General features: G+C 44.1%; 1 protein-coding gene across 1 annotated transcript in view; it reads left to right on the plus strand.

The window, feature by feature from the left end:
• LOC112314743 (NXPE family member 3-like) overlaps positions 1 to 19451 on the plus strand; it is a 30614-nt gene that overhangs the window by 7670 nt on the left and 3493 nt on the right. The window contains exons 3-5 of the mRNA XM_071220641.1: positions 2203 to 2250; positions 8778 to 8892; positions 14915 to 15639. Coding sequence (XP_071076742.1) covers positions 2203 to 2250; positions 8778 to 8892; positions 14915 to 15639 — 888 coding nt within the window. The remainder of the gene's footprint in view (positions 1 to 2202; positions 2251 to 8777; positions 8893 to 14914; positions 15640 to 19451) is intronic.

The raw sequence follows: 19451 nt of genomic DNA on the forward strand, positions 1-19451 counted from the left end.
TATTTCTTAAAAGCAAAAACTTGGATGAATCAGAGCATGTGATTATGTACCTGGCAATTACAGGTTCCTATGTTAAGTGCTATCATAAAAGTGAGCGATGAGAATATACGAGACAGGCATATAACCCAGCCTTTGGGATCTAGGAAAGGATTCCACAAAGGTGAGATGCCTGAGCTGGGTTTGGAAAGAAGACTGTGGATTAGCTAGGCACAGAGTATCAGAAGGGCATTCTAGGCTGAGAAACAGGGATACTCAAAACCACACAACATTTCTGAGTTCGGAATAGGCTGATCCAAGAGGTCAAATAACAGAATTGAATGAGAAGATTCCTGAGGACTTCATATACCATGCTAAAAGTTGTTTCTTGGACTGGCAGCAGGGCTAGAGCCCAGGCCTTTCAATGTATACGCCAGGATAAAGTAGATGCCTGAAATTACCTGGTTGTGGTTGTTGGTGAGTACTTATTTTGTATTCAGCACCCAGCCTTGCCTGAACACTCAGGGAACAGTTAGCTGAAAGTGACAACAGCCCATGATGGAACCTGCTGACCTGGAAAGAAACCAGCAAGCTGGATCCTCACCTTGCAGTCCCCTGAGCCCAACTTTCTTCCCTTAGTCCTTCAACTGTGACCCTACTCAGCCAAACTCCCATTCTCTTCAGGAAACTTGTTATCTCAAGTTCTCCCCCAAACAACTCTACTCCCTTCCCTGTGTCTTCTACAGTTAACATAAAGTTCTTCTCCAAAGTTGTGTCTGTCTTTACTGGGAAAGAAAACATTTTATGTCCTTAGCATTGACCTTGCTGCTAGAAAATCTAAGGCTAAACTTACTGCTCACATGGAGCAACTTCTAAGGAATGAGTTTAATTACTGGTTTATCTACCTTTGCCAGTAATTAAACTGTTGTCTGTCAGCTCCAAACATACCTTTCTATGCTCTCCTTGGTAAGTCTGGAGCTGGAACTCTGCAAACATTTCTGCTCCACCTGCTGGTTCGCTACTGGGATCTTTCAATAGAGGATTCTGGAGTGAGGACTGCAAGTCTGGAGGAAACAGAAGGGACTATTGCTGTTTGTCTCCCATCCCCATCAGCTGCGGCAACCTTCACATCGGCAGCATCTGTTCCTTCCAGGAGCAGAGGCTGAATCCAGTTGGTGTTTTTCCTAACACTTGCAGAACCAGTCGAACAGCTCCCCTCCCTGAGGTTTGAGTATTTTCCTCCATGGATTCCTCTCCTAAGTTGTCATCATTCTAACATCTTCACTTTGCTCCTTCTGCCCCAAGGGTGGGAAGTGCTTCCCAAAGTTGCAACCTGCATGACACCTTAGTGTTCTTTTTCTGCTTTTTCAATTACCTGTGAACAAATTTCTATACCCAGTTCACACTTTCTTATGTTAAATTCTCTTTGTTGAAATCTGGTGGGATTTCTGTCTCCTTTCTAGACCCTGACTGATACACTATCTTCTCTGCTTTCTGAGTTTTCCTTTTTGTAAACCAATCTTTATCTTGTTTCATCAAAAAATTGTATAATGCATTTTGGAAATAGAACAGAAACAACATTTTCCTACGTAAACTCTGGGTTTCAAAGTTTCTCTCACTCATTTCGACAGCCCTGCCATTGGGAATCCTCCCAACCCCCAGCTAGAGCCCCCTGTCCCCGTGTAGTGCTCAGTGCTACATAGAAAACAATGACAATTCAAACTCAGGAAAAAAGAACTCAGTCTTCAGGCAAAAATGCAATATACAATCTCATATACACAGTTCCCTCACCTGCTTAGGTATGGACTTCAAGTCTAGTTTCTCTTCAGAAAGGAGATATATATCGCCCTCTCCCCAGGACTTTGCTTTGTTCTACAGACGTCAGTAGAAAAGGCTTTCTGGTATGTGGGAAGAGGAAATAATTATTCTTTGTCTGAAGGTTTGGACCATACTGTTCTGCAGTGATTAAGCTTCTCTTGCCTACAGCCTTACTCCCACATTTCTTTGCTTTTGTGTTCTCTGCCTCTAAGTTTATTCTGCTAAGAAGTGTGGTTCTCTCTTTCGTACTGCAACTGCCCTCTCTCCATATTTGACCTCATTCTGGGCACCTAAGTGGCCACATCATCCACGTGTTTGCAGCTGCTGTGCTTTGGCAGCAGTTGAAACATCGACAAGACCCTGTGAATTTCTATGAAGAGAAAAATAAAGACCTTGGGGACTTTATAGAGGATTGAGAGAAAGAACACGAAGAGTTGAGAGGTACCCTGCCATTAGGTAAGAGGGTTTAGGTTTCAGAAAGAAAGTGAGAGCAGGGGAAGTGGACAGATGGGCAGATTCAAGTTTAGGAAACAGGGCATTTAGTCTATTTATCAAGCAACTGGTATGAATTAGTCACAACGTGGGCAAATTACTGTCCTTAGTGTTGTGTGGAATACAAAGGGCACAAGATATCATGACTGATTTTGAGAAAGTGATGTGTGCAGAGCTTAAGAAATAGAACGTTGGGTAATGTCCACAGATGGGGGCATGAGACAGCATCGGAGTGTTCAGGAAGACAGGAGACTTAGGTAGTTATAAAAACCAGGATTAATTAGGGTTTCAAGGAGGGAAAAGTGGTTAACATTTTAAATACTGCTGAGAACTTGAGAAAGACAATGGACCTCAGAGCTGACAATTAGCATAAGCAACCTTGGAGGATAACTGGGAGTAGATTCGTGCTTGGCAGAGGGGGAAATGGATCTTTTTTTTTTTAGAATATGGGGAGTATCTCTAGGATAGAATACTGAGTGTGCACCTTCCAAAAGACACTGACCAGTGTCCAGCTGGGCAGAGCCAGGGATGATGGCTAAGGTGTCATGGATTATGGTGCTATGCCTGTGGTATGGCTAACCCTGTGGTTCTGTAGCCCAATTCATGGTTTCCTTGCATGTTCATTTTCATGTATGAACAGGACCAAGGAGAGAGGAAGGGACACTAGCTGTGGCATGGGCCCCAGCCACCATGGTTCCCACTTCCATTTTTGCCTCTATGGACCACTGCCTGATGTAAGGCAATCATCTAGAATTCAGTGTTCCCCAACCTTTTTGGCACCAGGGACAGGTTTTGTGGAGGACAATTTTTCTTTGGGGTGGGGGATAGAGTGGATGGAGCTCAGGTGGCATCGAGAGTGATGGGGAGCTAGAGGAAACTTCGCTTGCTCCCCTGCTGCTCACCCACTGCTGTGTGGCCTAGTACCTAACAGGCCATAGACTGATAGAGTCCATGGCTTGGGGGTTGGGGACCCCTGATCTAGATGGTCCTGAGTATACTGTTGGTTGGGGAACCACATGCACTGATTGTCACCCAAATTCCAAAAGTAAGTTCAGGTGTACATACAGTAGTGACTTGTCCATCCATCAGCTGAACAAACTTTCCTGAGATGACTTTGCTGGCGTCCCTTTGGGGTTTGAGTTATGATATCAACTTGACTCTGCCCTGGGCACCATTTATAATTAGATAGATTGATTCCTCTTCTTGGTCTGCTCCAGCTGAACGTGTCTGCCTAAGTCCTAAGGCTGTGTTGGAGAGAATATGGAAACTGTAACATAGTCCCAGGAGTAAAAAGGATACACTGCGTAGTAGGACGTCTGGATTTCTAAGGGAGGATGATCTGAATTCCTGGGTCTTTCATCAGCCCCAAGGAGTAAGTGCTGAGGGGAATATAAGCTCCCTTCTAAATGAGGGGGATGAATAAGAGAGCAGACAGCAGCTGCTTTATGAAGTTGGGGAAGAAATCAGTGGCTCTGTCATAAGTTAAATTCCCTTACTACTTGCCTTTGGTTTAAGATGTTGAATAAACATGATGTGGTAATCACGCTGGAAGCAGATGCCTATTGGTGTAGGATGACTGGGTTTATTAGAACAGTGTTGGTGGCTTTTAGATTTTAAGGAAGTCTGTCCAACATCATAGGTACCAGGAAGCAGGGGTGGAATTTCTAGGTGCTTGATGGAGGTGAGGGAGGTGAGTAGGTAGGTGGAGTTGGGGGGCTAAGATCTTTGTGTTTCAAGAAAAGAAATAAAATGGGAGTGTATCTGGAGTTTGCTAATAGCTGTTGGGGGATGGAATCTTTTTAATACGCTTATTTCTGCATCCCATCCTCATTTGGGTGGAAACTAAAAATTTGCTCAGGTGTCCTGCATTGCTAATACTACTACTGTTACTAATATATTCTATATTCTTGCTTTGTTATTGCTTCACATGTTTATGCTGCCTCATAATTTTAATTACTTGTGTGTATTGTATAATTACTCAATCCCTGCATGGACACTGTTGAAGACAACAACATGGAAAATTACAATGAGATTGGTGATGCCACTCATTTGCTGTACTGCCCCCTGGCTCAGGGCTCTTTGCTGCTCTGGATTAGAGAATAGGTAGAAGTGAATGCAGAAGATCAAGAGCAGTTTCAATTTATTCTCAGCTCGATGGTCCCCCATCCTCACCAGCCAGGTTGTCACTGAGTCAAGCAGCATTAGCTTTTTGCCACTCCCAGGACTCATGCTGGGTAGTGGAAGACCTGCTCTCAAGCTCTAGGCCAGGTTTCCAGAGGGGGAACACATCTCTCTCTCTCTCTCTCTCTCTGACTTTAGACAACCTGAAAGAGCCCCGACACCCATGTGTCCCATGTAAGTAGTCCTCTGGACTCTCCTGGGCTTTGCTCTGGGCCACCTGATCCTTCTTCAGACCTGTTCTACTTAAACATGTCACCAGCCACCAAAGCAGTACCTAGGAGTATGCCTGTCTTTGCCCCACTTAATCTTGCCCTTCTCGGGTTCAGCTTCATAGGAAGAGGAAGATAATTCTCCATGAAAGTATACTTTTTAGTTTGGTAGAAATGGAGTGTGATAAGCCCAGGTCCTTCTTCTCAGTGTTTTCTGGGGAAGTGAGATGTCCACTGAGAATATATGCTCTTGATTGCACCCTGCTGTCTTTTCGTTGGTGAATGGAACCTGTTTACATTTCTTGCAATGACCGTGTATAAAGTACGACTTGTTTCTTCCAACTTAGTTCAAAGTTCCCATTTATTGTAATTTTTTTCTCCTTCCCTGGTTTCCAATGAATGGGTCAATTTTTTCTGATGACTTGAAAATTTTACACTCTATTTTTAGTTTTATATTCATTAGTTATACTTATGTTTACTTACCCGTTTTCTTAAGGCTATAAATATCTGTATGCTCACTCCTGAACAATACAAATACCGTCATTTCCCTTAATCATATCCCATGCACCAGCTCCACTATGTTGATATTGTCCAGAATTTAGTTATGAGTTATATGAGTATACACAGTTTTCTTTAATCTTTGTTTCTTCTCCTTTTTACTGAGATATAATTTATATATATAGGCAAGTTCACAGTGTACACTATATTTTGCTGTGCTTAATGAGTTCCCATGTATAATGCACACCCACGTTTTTGGCCCAAACGTTCAGGAAAAAAGTCGTTTCAATTTTTTAATTCAATTATTTATTTATTTACATTTAGAAACAAAACCAATAATCATATTCCAGGGTATTATTTTGCATATGGATATCATTATTACTTTCTGGAGTTACACTTTTAATGCATATGCATAAATAAAAGAATAAAAACATTTATATAGATATGGTATTAGTGCTACCCGTGTATAATGTGCATCCTTATTTTTCTCCTCAAAAATTTGGGCAAAAAAGTGCACATTATACACAGAAAAATACAGTAATTAACTTGGACAAATGTATATACTCATATAATCATCACCCAACTGAAGATAAAGGACATTACAGAACCCCATAAGGTTTTTTAAAGAATTTATTTACTTTTAGAGGAAGGGGAAGGGAGGGAGAAAGAGAGAAAGAGAAACATCGGTGTGTGAGAGATACATCAGTTGGTTGCCCCTCACATGCCCCCAAATGGGGACCTAGCCCACAACCCAGGCATGTGCCCCAGCTGGTGACCCTTTGGTTTGCAGGCTGGTGCTCGATCCTCTGAGCCACACCAGCCAGGGCTGAACCCCATAAGATTTTTATACCCCCTTCCACTCAACTCTTCACCAGAGCCAATTGATATCCTGATTTCTGTCATCATAGATTAGCTTGTCACTTTCAGAATTTCTTATTAAAAGAATAATGTAATATGTATCTTTTGTGTTTTTTGTTGTTGCATTCATCAGTTGTTTTATTTTATCACTGAGCAGTATTCAATTTTATGAATATACCAAAACTTACTTATCTATTCTTTCATTAGTGGATATTCGCTTTTTTGTTCCAATTTGGGAATATTCTGAATACGGCTGCTATGAACATTCTCACATAAGTTTTTTGTGGGCCTGACTAGAACTGCTGGATCATAAATGCTCCAGGAGGGTGCTGGAATGTCTCCACTGGCGACCTGAACTGCTCCAAAAGCCCTCTGATCTGTAGATGATTGTTGAAGTTTGTGTTCTTTGATGGTACAAATGGTAGACAATTCTTTTAAAAAAATATATTTTTTGATTATGCTGTTACAGTTGTCCCAATTTCCCTCCTTTGCCCTCTCCACCCAGTACCCCCATCCCTCCAACAATCCCCCTTAGTTCATGTCCATGGGTCATGCATATAAGTTCTCTTTCTACCCCATTTCCTATACTGTTCTTAACATCCCCCTGTCCATTTTGTACCAACAATTTGTGGATCTTAATCCTTGCACCTTTTCCCCATTCTCCCCCTTCCCCCTCCCAACTGAAAACCCTCCAAATGGTCTCCATATCTATGATTCAGTTCCTGTTCTGCTTGTTTGCTAGTTTGTTATTTGGATTCAATTGTTGATAGTTATAAATTTAATGCCATTTTAATGCCCATTGTTTTGATCTTCTTTTTCTTATAGAATTCCCTTTAGCATTTCATATAATAATGGGTTGGTGATGATGAACTCCTTTAATTTTGCCTTGTCTGAGAAGCATTTTATCTGCCCTTCCATTCCAAATGACAGCTTTGCTGGATAGAGTAATCTAGGTTGTAGGAACTTGGTTTTCATCACTGAACACTTCTTGCCAGTCCCTTCTTGGCTGCAAGGTTTCTTTTGAGGGATCAGCTTACTGTCTTATGGGAACCGCTTGTAGGTAACTGTTTGCTTTTCTCTCACTGCTTTTAAGATTCTTTATCTTTAACCTTTGGCATTTTAATCACGAAGTGTCTTGGTGTGGTCCTCTTTGGGTCCATCTGGTTTGGGGCTCCCTGTGCTACCTAGATTTGTATGTCTATTTCCTTCAACAATTTGGGAAGTTTTCTTCCATTACTTTTTCAAATAAGTTTTCAATTTCTTGCTCTTCCTCTTCTCCTTCTGGCATCCCTATGGTACAGATGTTGATACATTTAAAGATGTCACAGAGGTTCCTTAACTTATCCTCATATTTTTTAATTTTTTTTTCTTCCTCCTGTTCTGATTGAATACTTTTTTCTTCCTTGTATTCCAAATCGTTGATTTGATTCTTAGCTTTGTCCCCTCCACTGTTGGTTCCCTGTAGGTTTTTCTTTATTTCCCTTAATGTAACAGACATTTCTGCCTGGGTCTTTTTTATGCTGTTCAAGTACCCAGTGAGTTCATGGAGCATCCCAATTGCCAGTATTTTGAACTCTGCATCTGATAGGTTGCTTAACTCCATTTTGTTTACTTGTTTTTTTGAGTTTTGTTCTGTTCCTTCATTTGAGCCATATTTCTTTGTCTACTCATTTTGGCAGCCTCCCTGTGTTTGTTTCTGTGTATTAGGTAGAGCTGCTTTGACTCCCTGTCTTAGTAACATGGCCTATTGTAGAAAAGCGCACCTGTAAGTTGTATGGGGCAGAGTCTTAGGTAACCACTAGGGTAGGGTGACCATGGCTCTGTTGCTGTGTGGAGGAGGGTTCAGAGAAGGGATGCTTCCATTTCCTGGCCTCTGGAGTTTTGCCCAGGAAGAAGCTGTCTCCTGGCACTCACCCTGATGCCAGTCACTTCACTTTCTCCCTGTATGCTATTGGTTCCCTTCCAGCTGTTGCTCTGGTATTGAATCCCAGAGCAGGTGGGTCCATGTGAGTCCTAAGTCTGTTGCAGGCCCTTTAAGAGGAGTCTCTTGAGAATCCCGAAGTTTCTTCCACTGCCCAACCCCCACTAGTTTTTACAGCTAGAAGTTATGAGGACTTACCTTCCAGGTGCTAGAACCCTGGGCTAGGTGGTCTGGTCTGGGGCTGGAATCCCTCACTCCCAAGGTATCCCTCCTGATATTTATCCACCACACGTGGATATGGAACTGCCGTTCTCTGTCTCCACACCTCTCCACACCTCTGCGCGCATCTCTACCCCTCCTACCTGTCTGGATGAATGTGGCTTCTTTAAATCCTTGGTTGTCAGACTTCCATACAGCCTGATTTTCTGACAATTCTGTGTGAGATTTGTTTTGTAGTCTATTTGTAATTTTTGCTATAATTGTGCAAGAAGGCATGGTGTGCTTACCTGTGCCTCCATCTTGAACAGCTGAACAACTCTTTTTTTTTTAAGGTTTTTATTTATTTATTTTTAGAGAGAGGGAAAGGGAAGGAGAAAGAGAGGGAAAGAAACATCAATGTGTGGTTGCCTCTCGTGCCCCCCATACTGAGGACCTGGCCTGCAACCCAGGCATGTGCCCTGACTGGGAATCAAACCCATGACCCTTTGGTTTGCAGTCTGATGCTCAATCCACTGAGCACCCCAAGCCAAGGCTGGCTGGACAACTCTTATTTCACCCTGTTTATGATGTTACTCCTTCTGATTTTACACTTTTTATTTACCTAGGGTCTTGGTCACATACCAGATGACTAGTAAACAACTCCAGGCTTCTGCAGACCTATTCATCACACAGCTGAAGTGGCACAAGATTGTGGTTGTGGGGTCAGCCATTGCAATTTGGGTGAGTAGACCTCTTTCCACTTGTCTCTCTCCATAGGCATGAACCAGTTACTCTCATCTAGACAAAGGAGGCTGAGGGAAGCTCTCCATTTTGTCATTCTATTTTCCTGTTTCTAATCCAAGAACAGAAATGTCATGGGGGAACTAGATCATAGAAAGAGCATAAGCACATTGTATCAGGTAATAGTAGCTGTAAGGGCATGCAAAACACTAGCCCAATGGAGCTTGTTGGAGGGAAAAAGAGAACATAAGCTGTCTATGCTTTCTCTTTCCCTAAGTTGTTATATTTCTTCCCAGTTCACCTGGATCCTTCTTACTTCTTAAAACTGAGAAAGCCACTATTATCTCATACCTTATCTCTAAGGATACCCTGCCCCTCCTCCCTACCTGGTACATATGTAGAAGTTTCCTTTTCCTCTTGGTTCTGCTGAGAAAAGTTGAATTCTTAAAAACAACAACAACAACAACAAAAACTTAACCAGGAATAAATAGGGAAAACAAGCAAAAGAAAACTTAAGTATATAAATCTATGTATATATTTACAAAGGACAAACCACTTGGACAAAGGACAAAAGCATCCTTTTTTGTTTTCTAGTCCAACTCAGGTCCATATCAGAGAACAGGAAACAGGAATTCAGTAGAGAAGTGCTATGTCAGAATACAGTTTATACCTTAGGGCATGATCCTGGTAGAGGAAAAGATGACATTTCCTGATATAACTACAGAGCAATAAGCCCTTGAGCCACCCTACCCTATTGTATCTTAGGACCTCTTCACTTTCTCCCCATCGACCAGGAAGTACCATACTAAGAGGAAATTCATTTTCTTTGTCTACCATCTTATATCTGTTGGAATCCAGGCCTAGCCTGGTTATGGTCACTAATATTTCGCTCCTTGACAAATGAGTTTCTCTCTCTCTCTCCCTCTCTCAATCTCTCTCCCTCTCTCTGTATCATCTCCCTCCACAAATGTTTAAAAAATACAAAGTTGTGTTCTCTGATCGCTACTGAATTACATTAGAAATCAATAACAGAAAGATTTCTAGAAAATTCCCAAATATTTGGAAACTAATGAACACACTTCTTAATAGCCCAGTGGGTCAAAGGAAAAATTTGAAAGGAAATTAGAAAAATATTTTGAATGGAAGGAAAATAATAACAGACCTATAAAATTCTGTGAGATACTCAGAGGGAAATTTATAGCATTAAATATCTTTGTCAGAAAAGAAGATCTCAAATCAATGAACTCAGTTTCCACCTCAAGAAGCCAGAAAAAGAAGAAACTCTATGTAAGCAGAAGAAAGAACATAAATACCAAAGCAGAAATAATAAGATAGAAAACATAAAAATATAGAAAATGAATTACTGGAAAGTTGGTTATATGAGAAAAATCAATAAAATTGATTAACTTCTAGTCAAACTAATCAGTAAAAAAGAGTAAAGGCAGAAATTATCAATATCAGGAATGTAAAAAAGTGTCATCAATACCTATTCTACAGATATTAAAATAATAATGAAATGCCATAAGCAAATTTAATCCAATAAATTCTACAACTTTCAGGTAACTGACAATTCCTTGAAAGACAAAAACAAAAGGTGACTCAAAAGGAAATATTCAACCTGAATAGCTTCATATCTGTTGTGGAAGTTGAATTTGTAGTTAAAAAGTCTACTTGTGGCTTCAGGTCAAGATGGTGGCATAGGCAGATATGGCTCGCCTCTTCACACAACATCAAAATTACAACCAAAATATAGAACAACCATCACTCAGAATTGTCAGAAATCAAGATGAATGGAAGTCTGACAACCACAGAATTAAAGAAAACACATCTATCGAGACTGGTAGGAGGGGCACAGATGTGGAACAGACTGGTCTTTCATCCACGTATGGTGGATAAAGATTAGGGAGGGATAGCTCAAGAATGAGCAAGCCCAGCCACACACCAGTACCCCCAGCCCAGGGTTCCAGTGCCTGGAAGATAAGTTCCCACAACTTCTGGATGCAAAAACCAGTGGGGATTGAGTTGGTGGAAGAAACTGCGATAATTCCAAACAGTTCCTCTTAAAGAACCCACACACAGACTCACCTACTCAGACTCACTCCCTCTGAGCTCTAGCACCAGGATGGCAGCTTGAGGGGCACCAGTGGCATACTGGGAGAGGCTGAAGTGTCTGGCATCAAGGTGAGCAGAAGCCGTTGTCCCATTTCTGTGCCCTCCCCCCACAGAACCATGGAGCCAGCAGGCTGGTGTCAATTTGAGACTCCATCAACCTGGCTAATACTGTTTGACCTGCCTTGGAGAACCCCAGATACTCCACCCCATCCAACTTTCAGGCCCACACAAGCTGCCTTTCCATATGAATGGCAGGTCTTGGCTCATGCTTCACAACTTCCTAAATCCTATCAAACAAGCAACAGCTGGACTCAGTGAGCTCCAGACCAGGCACTAGCAGCAGCCAGATTAGTTTCACAGCTTGGCTTCACCTGGGAATCTCCAAGCCCACCACAAATAGTAGCCTTCTCATGGAACTTTCTCAGTCAGGAAAGGTGGCCTCAGGCAAAACACAGGTGGGGGCTGACCTTGGTCTGCACCACCCAGGAAACCCCAGGGCCAGAAAACCCAGTGGACAGCTGCAGACCACATTGGAGTACCACCACCCTGCCCCTGCATAGCTCATCCTCCATGGAGGGTGGAGGTTGGTAGTAAGTGGTCACAGCCAATCCTTGCAGCTGACTGGCCTGGATAAATCCCTCCCATTGATCTGCCAACAGCAATCAAGGCTCAATTACAAGAGGAGCGTGTACTCAGCCCCCATGAAGGGTGCACCTCGAATACCCAGCTTGGGTGATAGGGAAGGCTGTGTCACTGGACCCTACAGGACACACACTACATGAGGCCACACTGCAAGGACATGGAGTCAAAGCAACTCTACCTAATATGTAGAAACAAACACAGGGAGACTGCCAAAACAAGGAGACAAAGAAACATGGCCCAAGTGAAAGAACAGACCAAAATTCCAGAAAAAGAGCTAAATGAAATGGAGATAAGCAATCTATCAGATGCAGAGTTCAAAACACTGGTTATAAGAAGCTCAAGGACCTTAATGAGGACCTCATCAGCATAAAAAAGATCCAGTCAGAAATGAATGATTCACCAATTGAAATAAAGAAAAATTTACAGGGAAACAACAGTAGAGTGGATGAAGCTGAGAATCAAATCAATGATTTGGAACATAAGGAAGGAAAAAAACAATCAGAACAGCAAGAGTAAAAAAGAATCCAAAACAATGAGGGTAGTATAAGCAGGCTCTGGGACAACTTCAGGAGGTCCAACATTGGCCTCATAGGGGTGCCAGAAGGAGAAAAGAAAGAGCAAGAAATTGGAAATCTATCTAAAATAATAGTGAAATAACACTTACCTAATTTGATGAAGGAAATAGACATGCAAGTCCAGGAAGCCAAAAAGGAGTTAGTTACCAGAAGGTTGCCAAATGGGAAGGGGGAGAGGGGAGAATGGGTGAAGAGGTGAGGGGATTAAGAAGTACAAATAGGTAGTTCCAGAATAGCCATGGGGAAGTAAAGTACAGTATAGGAAATGGAGAAGCCAAAGACCTTATACACATGACCCATGGACATAACAATGGTGGGGGGATAGCCCGAGGGAGTCGGGGGTGCTGGGTGGAGGGGGGCAAAGGTGGAAAAATCAGGACAATTGTAATAGCATAATCAATAAAATATAATTTAAAAAGTAATTTTATTGTTCCAATTGTTGCCATCAACTGTTTGTCGAATGCTATCCTTTCCCTGGGCTTCCTTAATCACATCTCAGTCTAGTTCCATAACCTTTTTTTTAATCATCACCCAAGGATACGATTTGCCTGTTTGCTTTTTTTTGTTGCTTTCTTTATATTTTATTTGAGAGAGAAGTATCAGTCAGTTGCCTCCCATCCTGACTGGGGTTCAAACCTGCAACATAGGTATGTCTCCTGACCAGGAAATGAACCTTCAACTTTTTGGTATAGTAATGATGCTCCAACCACCTAAGCCACCCAGCTAGGTCTAATTCCATAAATTTAAAACAAATATGTGTTTATTGATTTTAGAGAGAGAGGAGGGGAGAGAGACAGACAGACAGACATCGATGTGAGAGAGAAACATCAATTGATTGTCTCTCATATGCTCCCTGATCAGGGATCAAACAAGCAACCTAGGTGTGTGCCCTCACCAGGAATTGAACCTCCAAAATTTTGGTGTATGGGATGACATTCCAACCAACTGAGCCATACTGGCCAGGGCTAATTCCATAATTTTAAGTCAATTTCAGTTATTTTATCCATCAATTTATTTTCTAAGACTCAGTTCTATTCACTTACAAATTCAGCTTCATGCCCTATTTAAAGCTCTCCTCCTCTGGTCCTTTCCTTCTCCCTCTATCCCCTCTTGCCAAATTCAGCTAAGGCTCCAGCTATTTTGAATTGGGGAGTGAGTCATGCTCTGCTCACACATACCTTTCTCATTCCTCTTCTATTTCCCCTTCAATATTGGGAAGGAAAAACAAGAGACAGAAAAGTAAACAGGATCCTCCCTGTCACTAACCTGAGTGAGGTGGACATCTGTTCCTGTTGACTGATCACAGCTACTGACCAGCTGATTGACTGTTGGCTTGAGGAAGGGGTGGTGGCTCAATAGGTCCTGTGGATGAAGGGTTTCATCCGAAGCCACTCCCAGAGTCATTGGTGGTCTCTTGTGGTTCTCTACCATATCATCTCTCATTGCCCAATTGCATGTCTCTTGGCCCCGTGGTACATGGGTCCCTGGTACATGACCACCCCACTTCTCAGTCACAAACTACAACAGCAACTCCTATGACATGACACAGAAAAATTCAAATTCCAATAGCTAATTAAGTGCCTTTTGGATAGATCTCAATGATCTGCATGAAGGAAATGTCTCCTTTTGCCCCTCCCCCTCTGTGCCAGTTCTTCCTTCCTGAGGTACCTCCCAAATTTTTTTTCCTGCTTATGTTGATTTTACCCAGGAGAAATGTAAGGAGAGGCATTTGGGCATCCCCAGCGCCCTGGCTCCTGGGAAAAACAAATGAACGGGAATGTGCACACATAACCTAATGCCTGTGCTATGAGTAAAGTCAGAGCGAGGCCGTCAAGATCCTTGATGCTCAGGTGTAGTCAGAGAATAAATCAGATGCAGGGTAGATAAATTCTAGAGACCATCAAATGCTGATGGGCCATTAAATTGAATTAACTTCCTGCCCTGGGAGGAATTGCTAAGCATTTGTACTGTGATTCTGAGCCATACAGATGTTTCCTACGAGGCAAGGCCAACTTAGGTTGTGCTTACTTAGATTTTTGTTGGGAGCTGGAGAGAGCTGGAGCCACAGCCCATTTCTTCCCCAAAACCCAACTCTAACTGCACATGGCTCTCCTTTGTGCCTCTAGTATAAGGAAACCCCAGGACACCACATGTACAGCCCATCGACTGTTCCTCTTTCTATGTGGAAAGGACATCCTCCTTCTAAATCCAGGATGGAGATGTCTAGTGGAATGAGTTGTGGAAAGAGAAAAATAGGAGGGAAAAGTGGATTTACTCTGGGTTTTCGGGTCCAAAAAGAGAAGATGAAATTGTAAGGAGTGGGGAGAGCTAGAAATGGGGGCTGGGTCCAAGCCTGGACCCCCTCTGGTGGCAGTGGGAATTATGTCAGAGGTGAGTGGGTGGTGGGCAGAAACGTGCAGGGACCAGGAAACAGAAATGCTATTTATTCTTCGTGGGATTTAGCAAAACCCACAGACATATGGTTTTAAACACGAGACGGGTTTGCAGAGGTATGTGGTGGTGGCTCAGACAACAGCTTTGGGTCAGAAGTAGCAAAAGGCAGGGCAGGTAGGATTCCTTCCTGAGACCCACCAGGCAAAAGAGACCTAAATTTGGCAAATTGAGAACTTCTTTCCAGAAACAAATATGAAGAGGTACAAACCATTGACGGGTTCCTCTTTTTCTCCCCACAGATCTTGTACATCCGGGTGTCCTGGCCTGACAGAGCTGTCCCTCTGTCCCCAAGGCCCCAACCTGCCCGCAAGTCCTCTGGCTCTCTCCCCCATGAGCTCTCAGACCTGACCCATCTTCTGTACTGGCCTCTGATCCCAGGAGATGAGGGGGAACTTTTGGCCTCCACCAGTCCTCAGACCTCCACCTACTGCTTGAGGGGTCCTACCCAGGCCAGCTACTCCCTGGGAGGCTCCCTGGAGGCCATCCTTGTGGCCAGAGACCATCGGGGCAGGCCCAAGACCCATGGTGGAGATCTGTTTCGGGCACAGTTGCTGGGTCCCGACTTGAAGGCAGGGGTCCCTGGGGATGTCCGGGATCTGGAGAATGGCACATACCTGCTGTCCTTCCCCCTTCTCTGGGCTGGGCAGGCCCAGGTGCAAGTGCGGCTGGTCCACTCCAGCGAGGCCGTTGGGGTTCTGCGAAGAATCTGGAGAGACCAATGGGCCACAGTCGATTTCATGGGCTATTTTCGGGGACCCACAGGATATGAAGAAATTGTGACTTGCAATATTAACCCCCTATTAACTGGGGAGGAAGAATCTACCTGTCACTACAGGGATGAAGATTCGGGGGAGCTCTGGTTCTGCGCTCGACCTCCCACCCTGCCCTGTGACTCACTGGTGGGACATTCGAGTGGACGATACTGGAATGTGACCACATCACATGAGAAGGCCCTGCTGGTGTGGTAAGAAACCCAGCATTCAGGGATAACTGCCCCAACTCCTGAATCCTCATTCCTGTGATTCTTCTGCCTGAGCCCCTGCCCTTATCATTAATCTATACACTCCTATTACATACACCTTCTGAGCACCTATTATATGCTCAGGTCAATATACATATTATGTAATATAATATATATTATACACGTAACAGTCAGCATCCCTGCCCTCTACACATTTTCGGTGAAGACATGCATGAGTTTTTAAAAAAGGAAGCATGATAAGTGCTTAACTGTATGCACTGAGTGGTTTGAGGATGTGGGGAAAGGGCCCCCCATCTGATCTATGGTGGTCAGGGCGGGTGACGATTTAGCTGAAACTTTAGGGAGAACCACAGACCGCTGGCAAAAGAGAAGTGTGCCAGTGCTCTCCACCCTACTGACAGCCCCTGCGAGGAGAGATGTTAATTTAGAAATCATCGTTATATGTGGTCAGAGAGTAGAGAGGGTGGATGTGACCCCACTGAGTGAGACGGGAACAGAGACTGCAGCCTGGAAGCCAAGCAAAATAAAGGCTGAGAAGTGTCCTCAGTCTCAGGGAGCAAGCCTCCTGGGTGGCGAGAGAATGGGAATTAGGGAGAGGAGACCATGAAAACAGACTTGCTCACAGTGAGCCCTTCTGTCCCTGAGAAGATCTGAGACAGGGCTGGTGCTAGAGAGATCCCAGGGGTGAGGGAAGCATTTTTTAAAATGGGAGACCCGGGCATCTGGTCTCTGGTCTTCAGAGAGACAATAGGAGAAGGAAGCAAAAACGGTCTCACAAGAAGGCTGGTGTAGGGAGGACAGTAGAGAGCAGGAGAGGTGGAGGGAACCCCCTAGGAGGGGGAAGGGAGAGAATAGGCTATGGCTACAGGCAGAGACTCAGGTGGGAGGGCTGACAGGTGAGATAGCTGGTGCTCCATGTCCTCAGAGAGCGTGAACTTATCACTGGCTGCTATGAGGCCTGGAGGGCCCAGCTGGCCTGAAGCGCCAAGGCAAGCTGAGCTGGAGACACCCGCGTGCCAGCTCTGGAGGCTCTCGGCCATCTTCATGTCTAGGGACTTCCCACTAACATTTACCTCCTGACATGAAAATGTAGCACCAGGACCAATTTTCATGCCCTCTTTGGTCAGAAAAGGAAAACCACCTATCTTTTTTGGCCTTGGTTGACTGGAAATAAATCTAAGATTCAATCTCAGGATGTCACTTGGAGGTCAAGCCTGAGTCTCTGGAATGAAACTACAAGGTTTAAATCACTTCTCCCACTGTGTTACTGTTTGCCAGCTTCTTTGCATGGGATCTCTAGCAAGTTACTTATCCTTTCCGCACCTCTGTTCTCTCATGGGTAAAGGGGATAATAATAATACTACCCTTATAGACTTGTGGTGAGGAACAAATAAATTAATATATGTAAACGGCTTATAACAGAGATAGCACTTACCTGGCTTGTTGGCTCTTACCATCTGATCTCAGGTGTTTGCTCCTCTTGAGCTTCACCTCCCCGCCCCAACTCTGTGCTAGACACCATCCAAAGTCCTAGAGGTCCTGGAGAGAGGAGAGCAGGGCTGAATGGTCTCATCCTGCAGAAGCTAACAGTGTACTAATGGAAGACAGGCATTAGACAGATAACCACACATGTGACGAATGTGTAGCGGACATGCATTTGCAATTCCAAGGTCAAGTGTTTTCTTCACATCAACTTTAGCCCCATTCTGAGGGCCTCTGTAGCAGGGCTCGTGTGAAGGGTTCCCCTGGCCTAGGGTCCTGCCAAGGAACTGACACTTGACCATGAGGGATCTTTCTTTCTTTAGTCAACTGTCCACAGTGGTCACTCCGGAGTGCCCGTTGTCCAAGCCTGAGTGGTCTTGGGCTCTGCTAGGACAGGCATCTCCAACTCGCTCTAGAGTCTTTGGGATAATCCCACACCTACTTCCTGAAGCTCTGTAACCTCTCGGGGGCTCTAGGGACCTGACACTCTTGGGACAGGCCACACTTAGGCATTTTCCTAGATTCTAGGAATGTTTTCTTGTTCCCCCTTCTTTCTGAAAGCAAACTCCTGTCTCCTCCTGAAAACAGAAGAGATGCCAGCTTTTGGGCTGCCTGTCACTACCAAACCCAATAAGCAATGACAGCAATTGAATCTTTATGGGCGCTTTATTCAGATGGCCAGCGATCTGAGAAGATGGCTGGTTTATACCCTAACAGACCATCTTACATTTTCTTTCCAAGCCAGTGTTTTTATAACAGAGAACAAAATGCGGTGAGGGGTTTTGAAATTTCAGGGAAAATTAGATTTAAAAAACCGCAGTATTCTCTCCCTGGGCAGTTAGCTATTCCCAGGGTCGTCTGTCTCTCCCAGGAACACAAAGGCCCGGATGCCTCCACTTGTCCCCAGGCGGTAATCTTTAGCAGTGCCCCAGGAGGTCAGCTGTTTTCCCAGGAGCCAGGATGGGCCTTATCTGTAGGATCTGAATCAAAAGCTTTAACATATACATTCCTTACTAGGCTCATAACTATTTACCTTAAACTAAAATTTTCCAACTCTTAAGTCTGCTATTACTCCTGGGACACAGCCTCTTTAGTCAGTCTATTCTGTCTCTCAGCAAGTGCTTACTGAGCACCTGTTACAAGCACAGCCCTGCTGCAGACACTGGGAAAGCCGCAGTGAGCAAAGCAGATAGGACCTGCCCTGGTAAAGCTTCTGTAAGAGAAGAAAGGGATGATAACAATAAACATAACATAAGTAAATTCTATAGGATGTTAGGAGACTCAAACTACGGGAAATTTAAAATATGGAGGTGGTGAGGATTAGGAGTGTGTCCAGGTCAGGTTGCAATGTTAAATAGGGGGGTCAGTGTGGACCTCTAATGATGTGACATCTGAACAAAGACTTCAAGGGGATGAGAGAGTTGGCCAAGGCTATCCCTGGGAGAAGAGGGTCCCATGCAGGGGGAATGCCTGGTATGTCTGAGGAAGAGTAAGAAGCCAGATAGCTAGATGGTGTAAAGAGCAGGGAGGTGGTGGGTGAAAAGATCAGTAAGGTTAAGGGAAGGATGTGGCATAAGTAGGAAAGGCTCTACTGTAGATATGATGGGGTTTGCTGTAAGATAAAAGGGATCTTTGGGAAAATGAAAGGTAGAAGGCTTTGACCTCAGGTTGCAGTGATAGAGGTGTCCAAAGTGATTCATTTCTAGATGTATTCTGAAGGAAGCACCCATAGAATTTCCTGAGACACACAAAGTGGAGTGTGCCAAAAAGGGAGAACTCACAGATGGCTGCAGGGTGTGGGGCCTGCTCACCTGGAAGGACAGAATTGCCATCAGCTGAAGTGGGGAAAGCGCTGGGTGTGGCAGGGTGGGGTGCAGATCAGGAATTTGGTCACACGTATCAGACATCAAGTGGAGATATGGAGCAGATGGTCAGATACAGAGATCTGGAATTTGACAGAGAAATCTGGGCTGGAGATCTAACTGGGGAAGTTAAAGTCAGGAGGCTGAGTGAGACCCTCAAGGGAAGGAATGTGATCCAAACAGAGGAGCAGGGACCATGTCTGGATGCTCCCATATAAAAAGATTGGGGAGGAGACTAGCAAAAGGGGCCACCAGAAGAGGGAGGTGTCCCGGCAACCAAGGAGAGAGCATGCCTCAGGGAGGAGGGAGTACTGCTGGGCTGACCAATGGTCAGGAATGACAAAGAACTGACATTGGATTTTGCCATTTCTGGGAGTAAGAGTCCCACTGGAGTGGGCTCAGTGAGACCAACAGGAGAACGAAGACTTCTTACAAAAGGATCCAATCACC

The sequence above is a fragment of the Desmodus rotundus genome, chromosome 1, assembly GCF_022682495.2.
Source record: "Desmodus rotundus isolate HL8 chromosome 1, HLdesRot8A.1, whole genome shotgun sequence".
Taxonomy (NCBI): domain Eukaryota; kingdom Metazoa; phylum Chordata; class Mammalia; order Chiroptera; family Phyllostomidae; genus Desmodus; species Desmodus rotundus.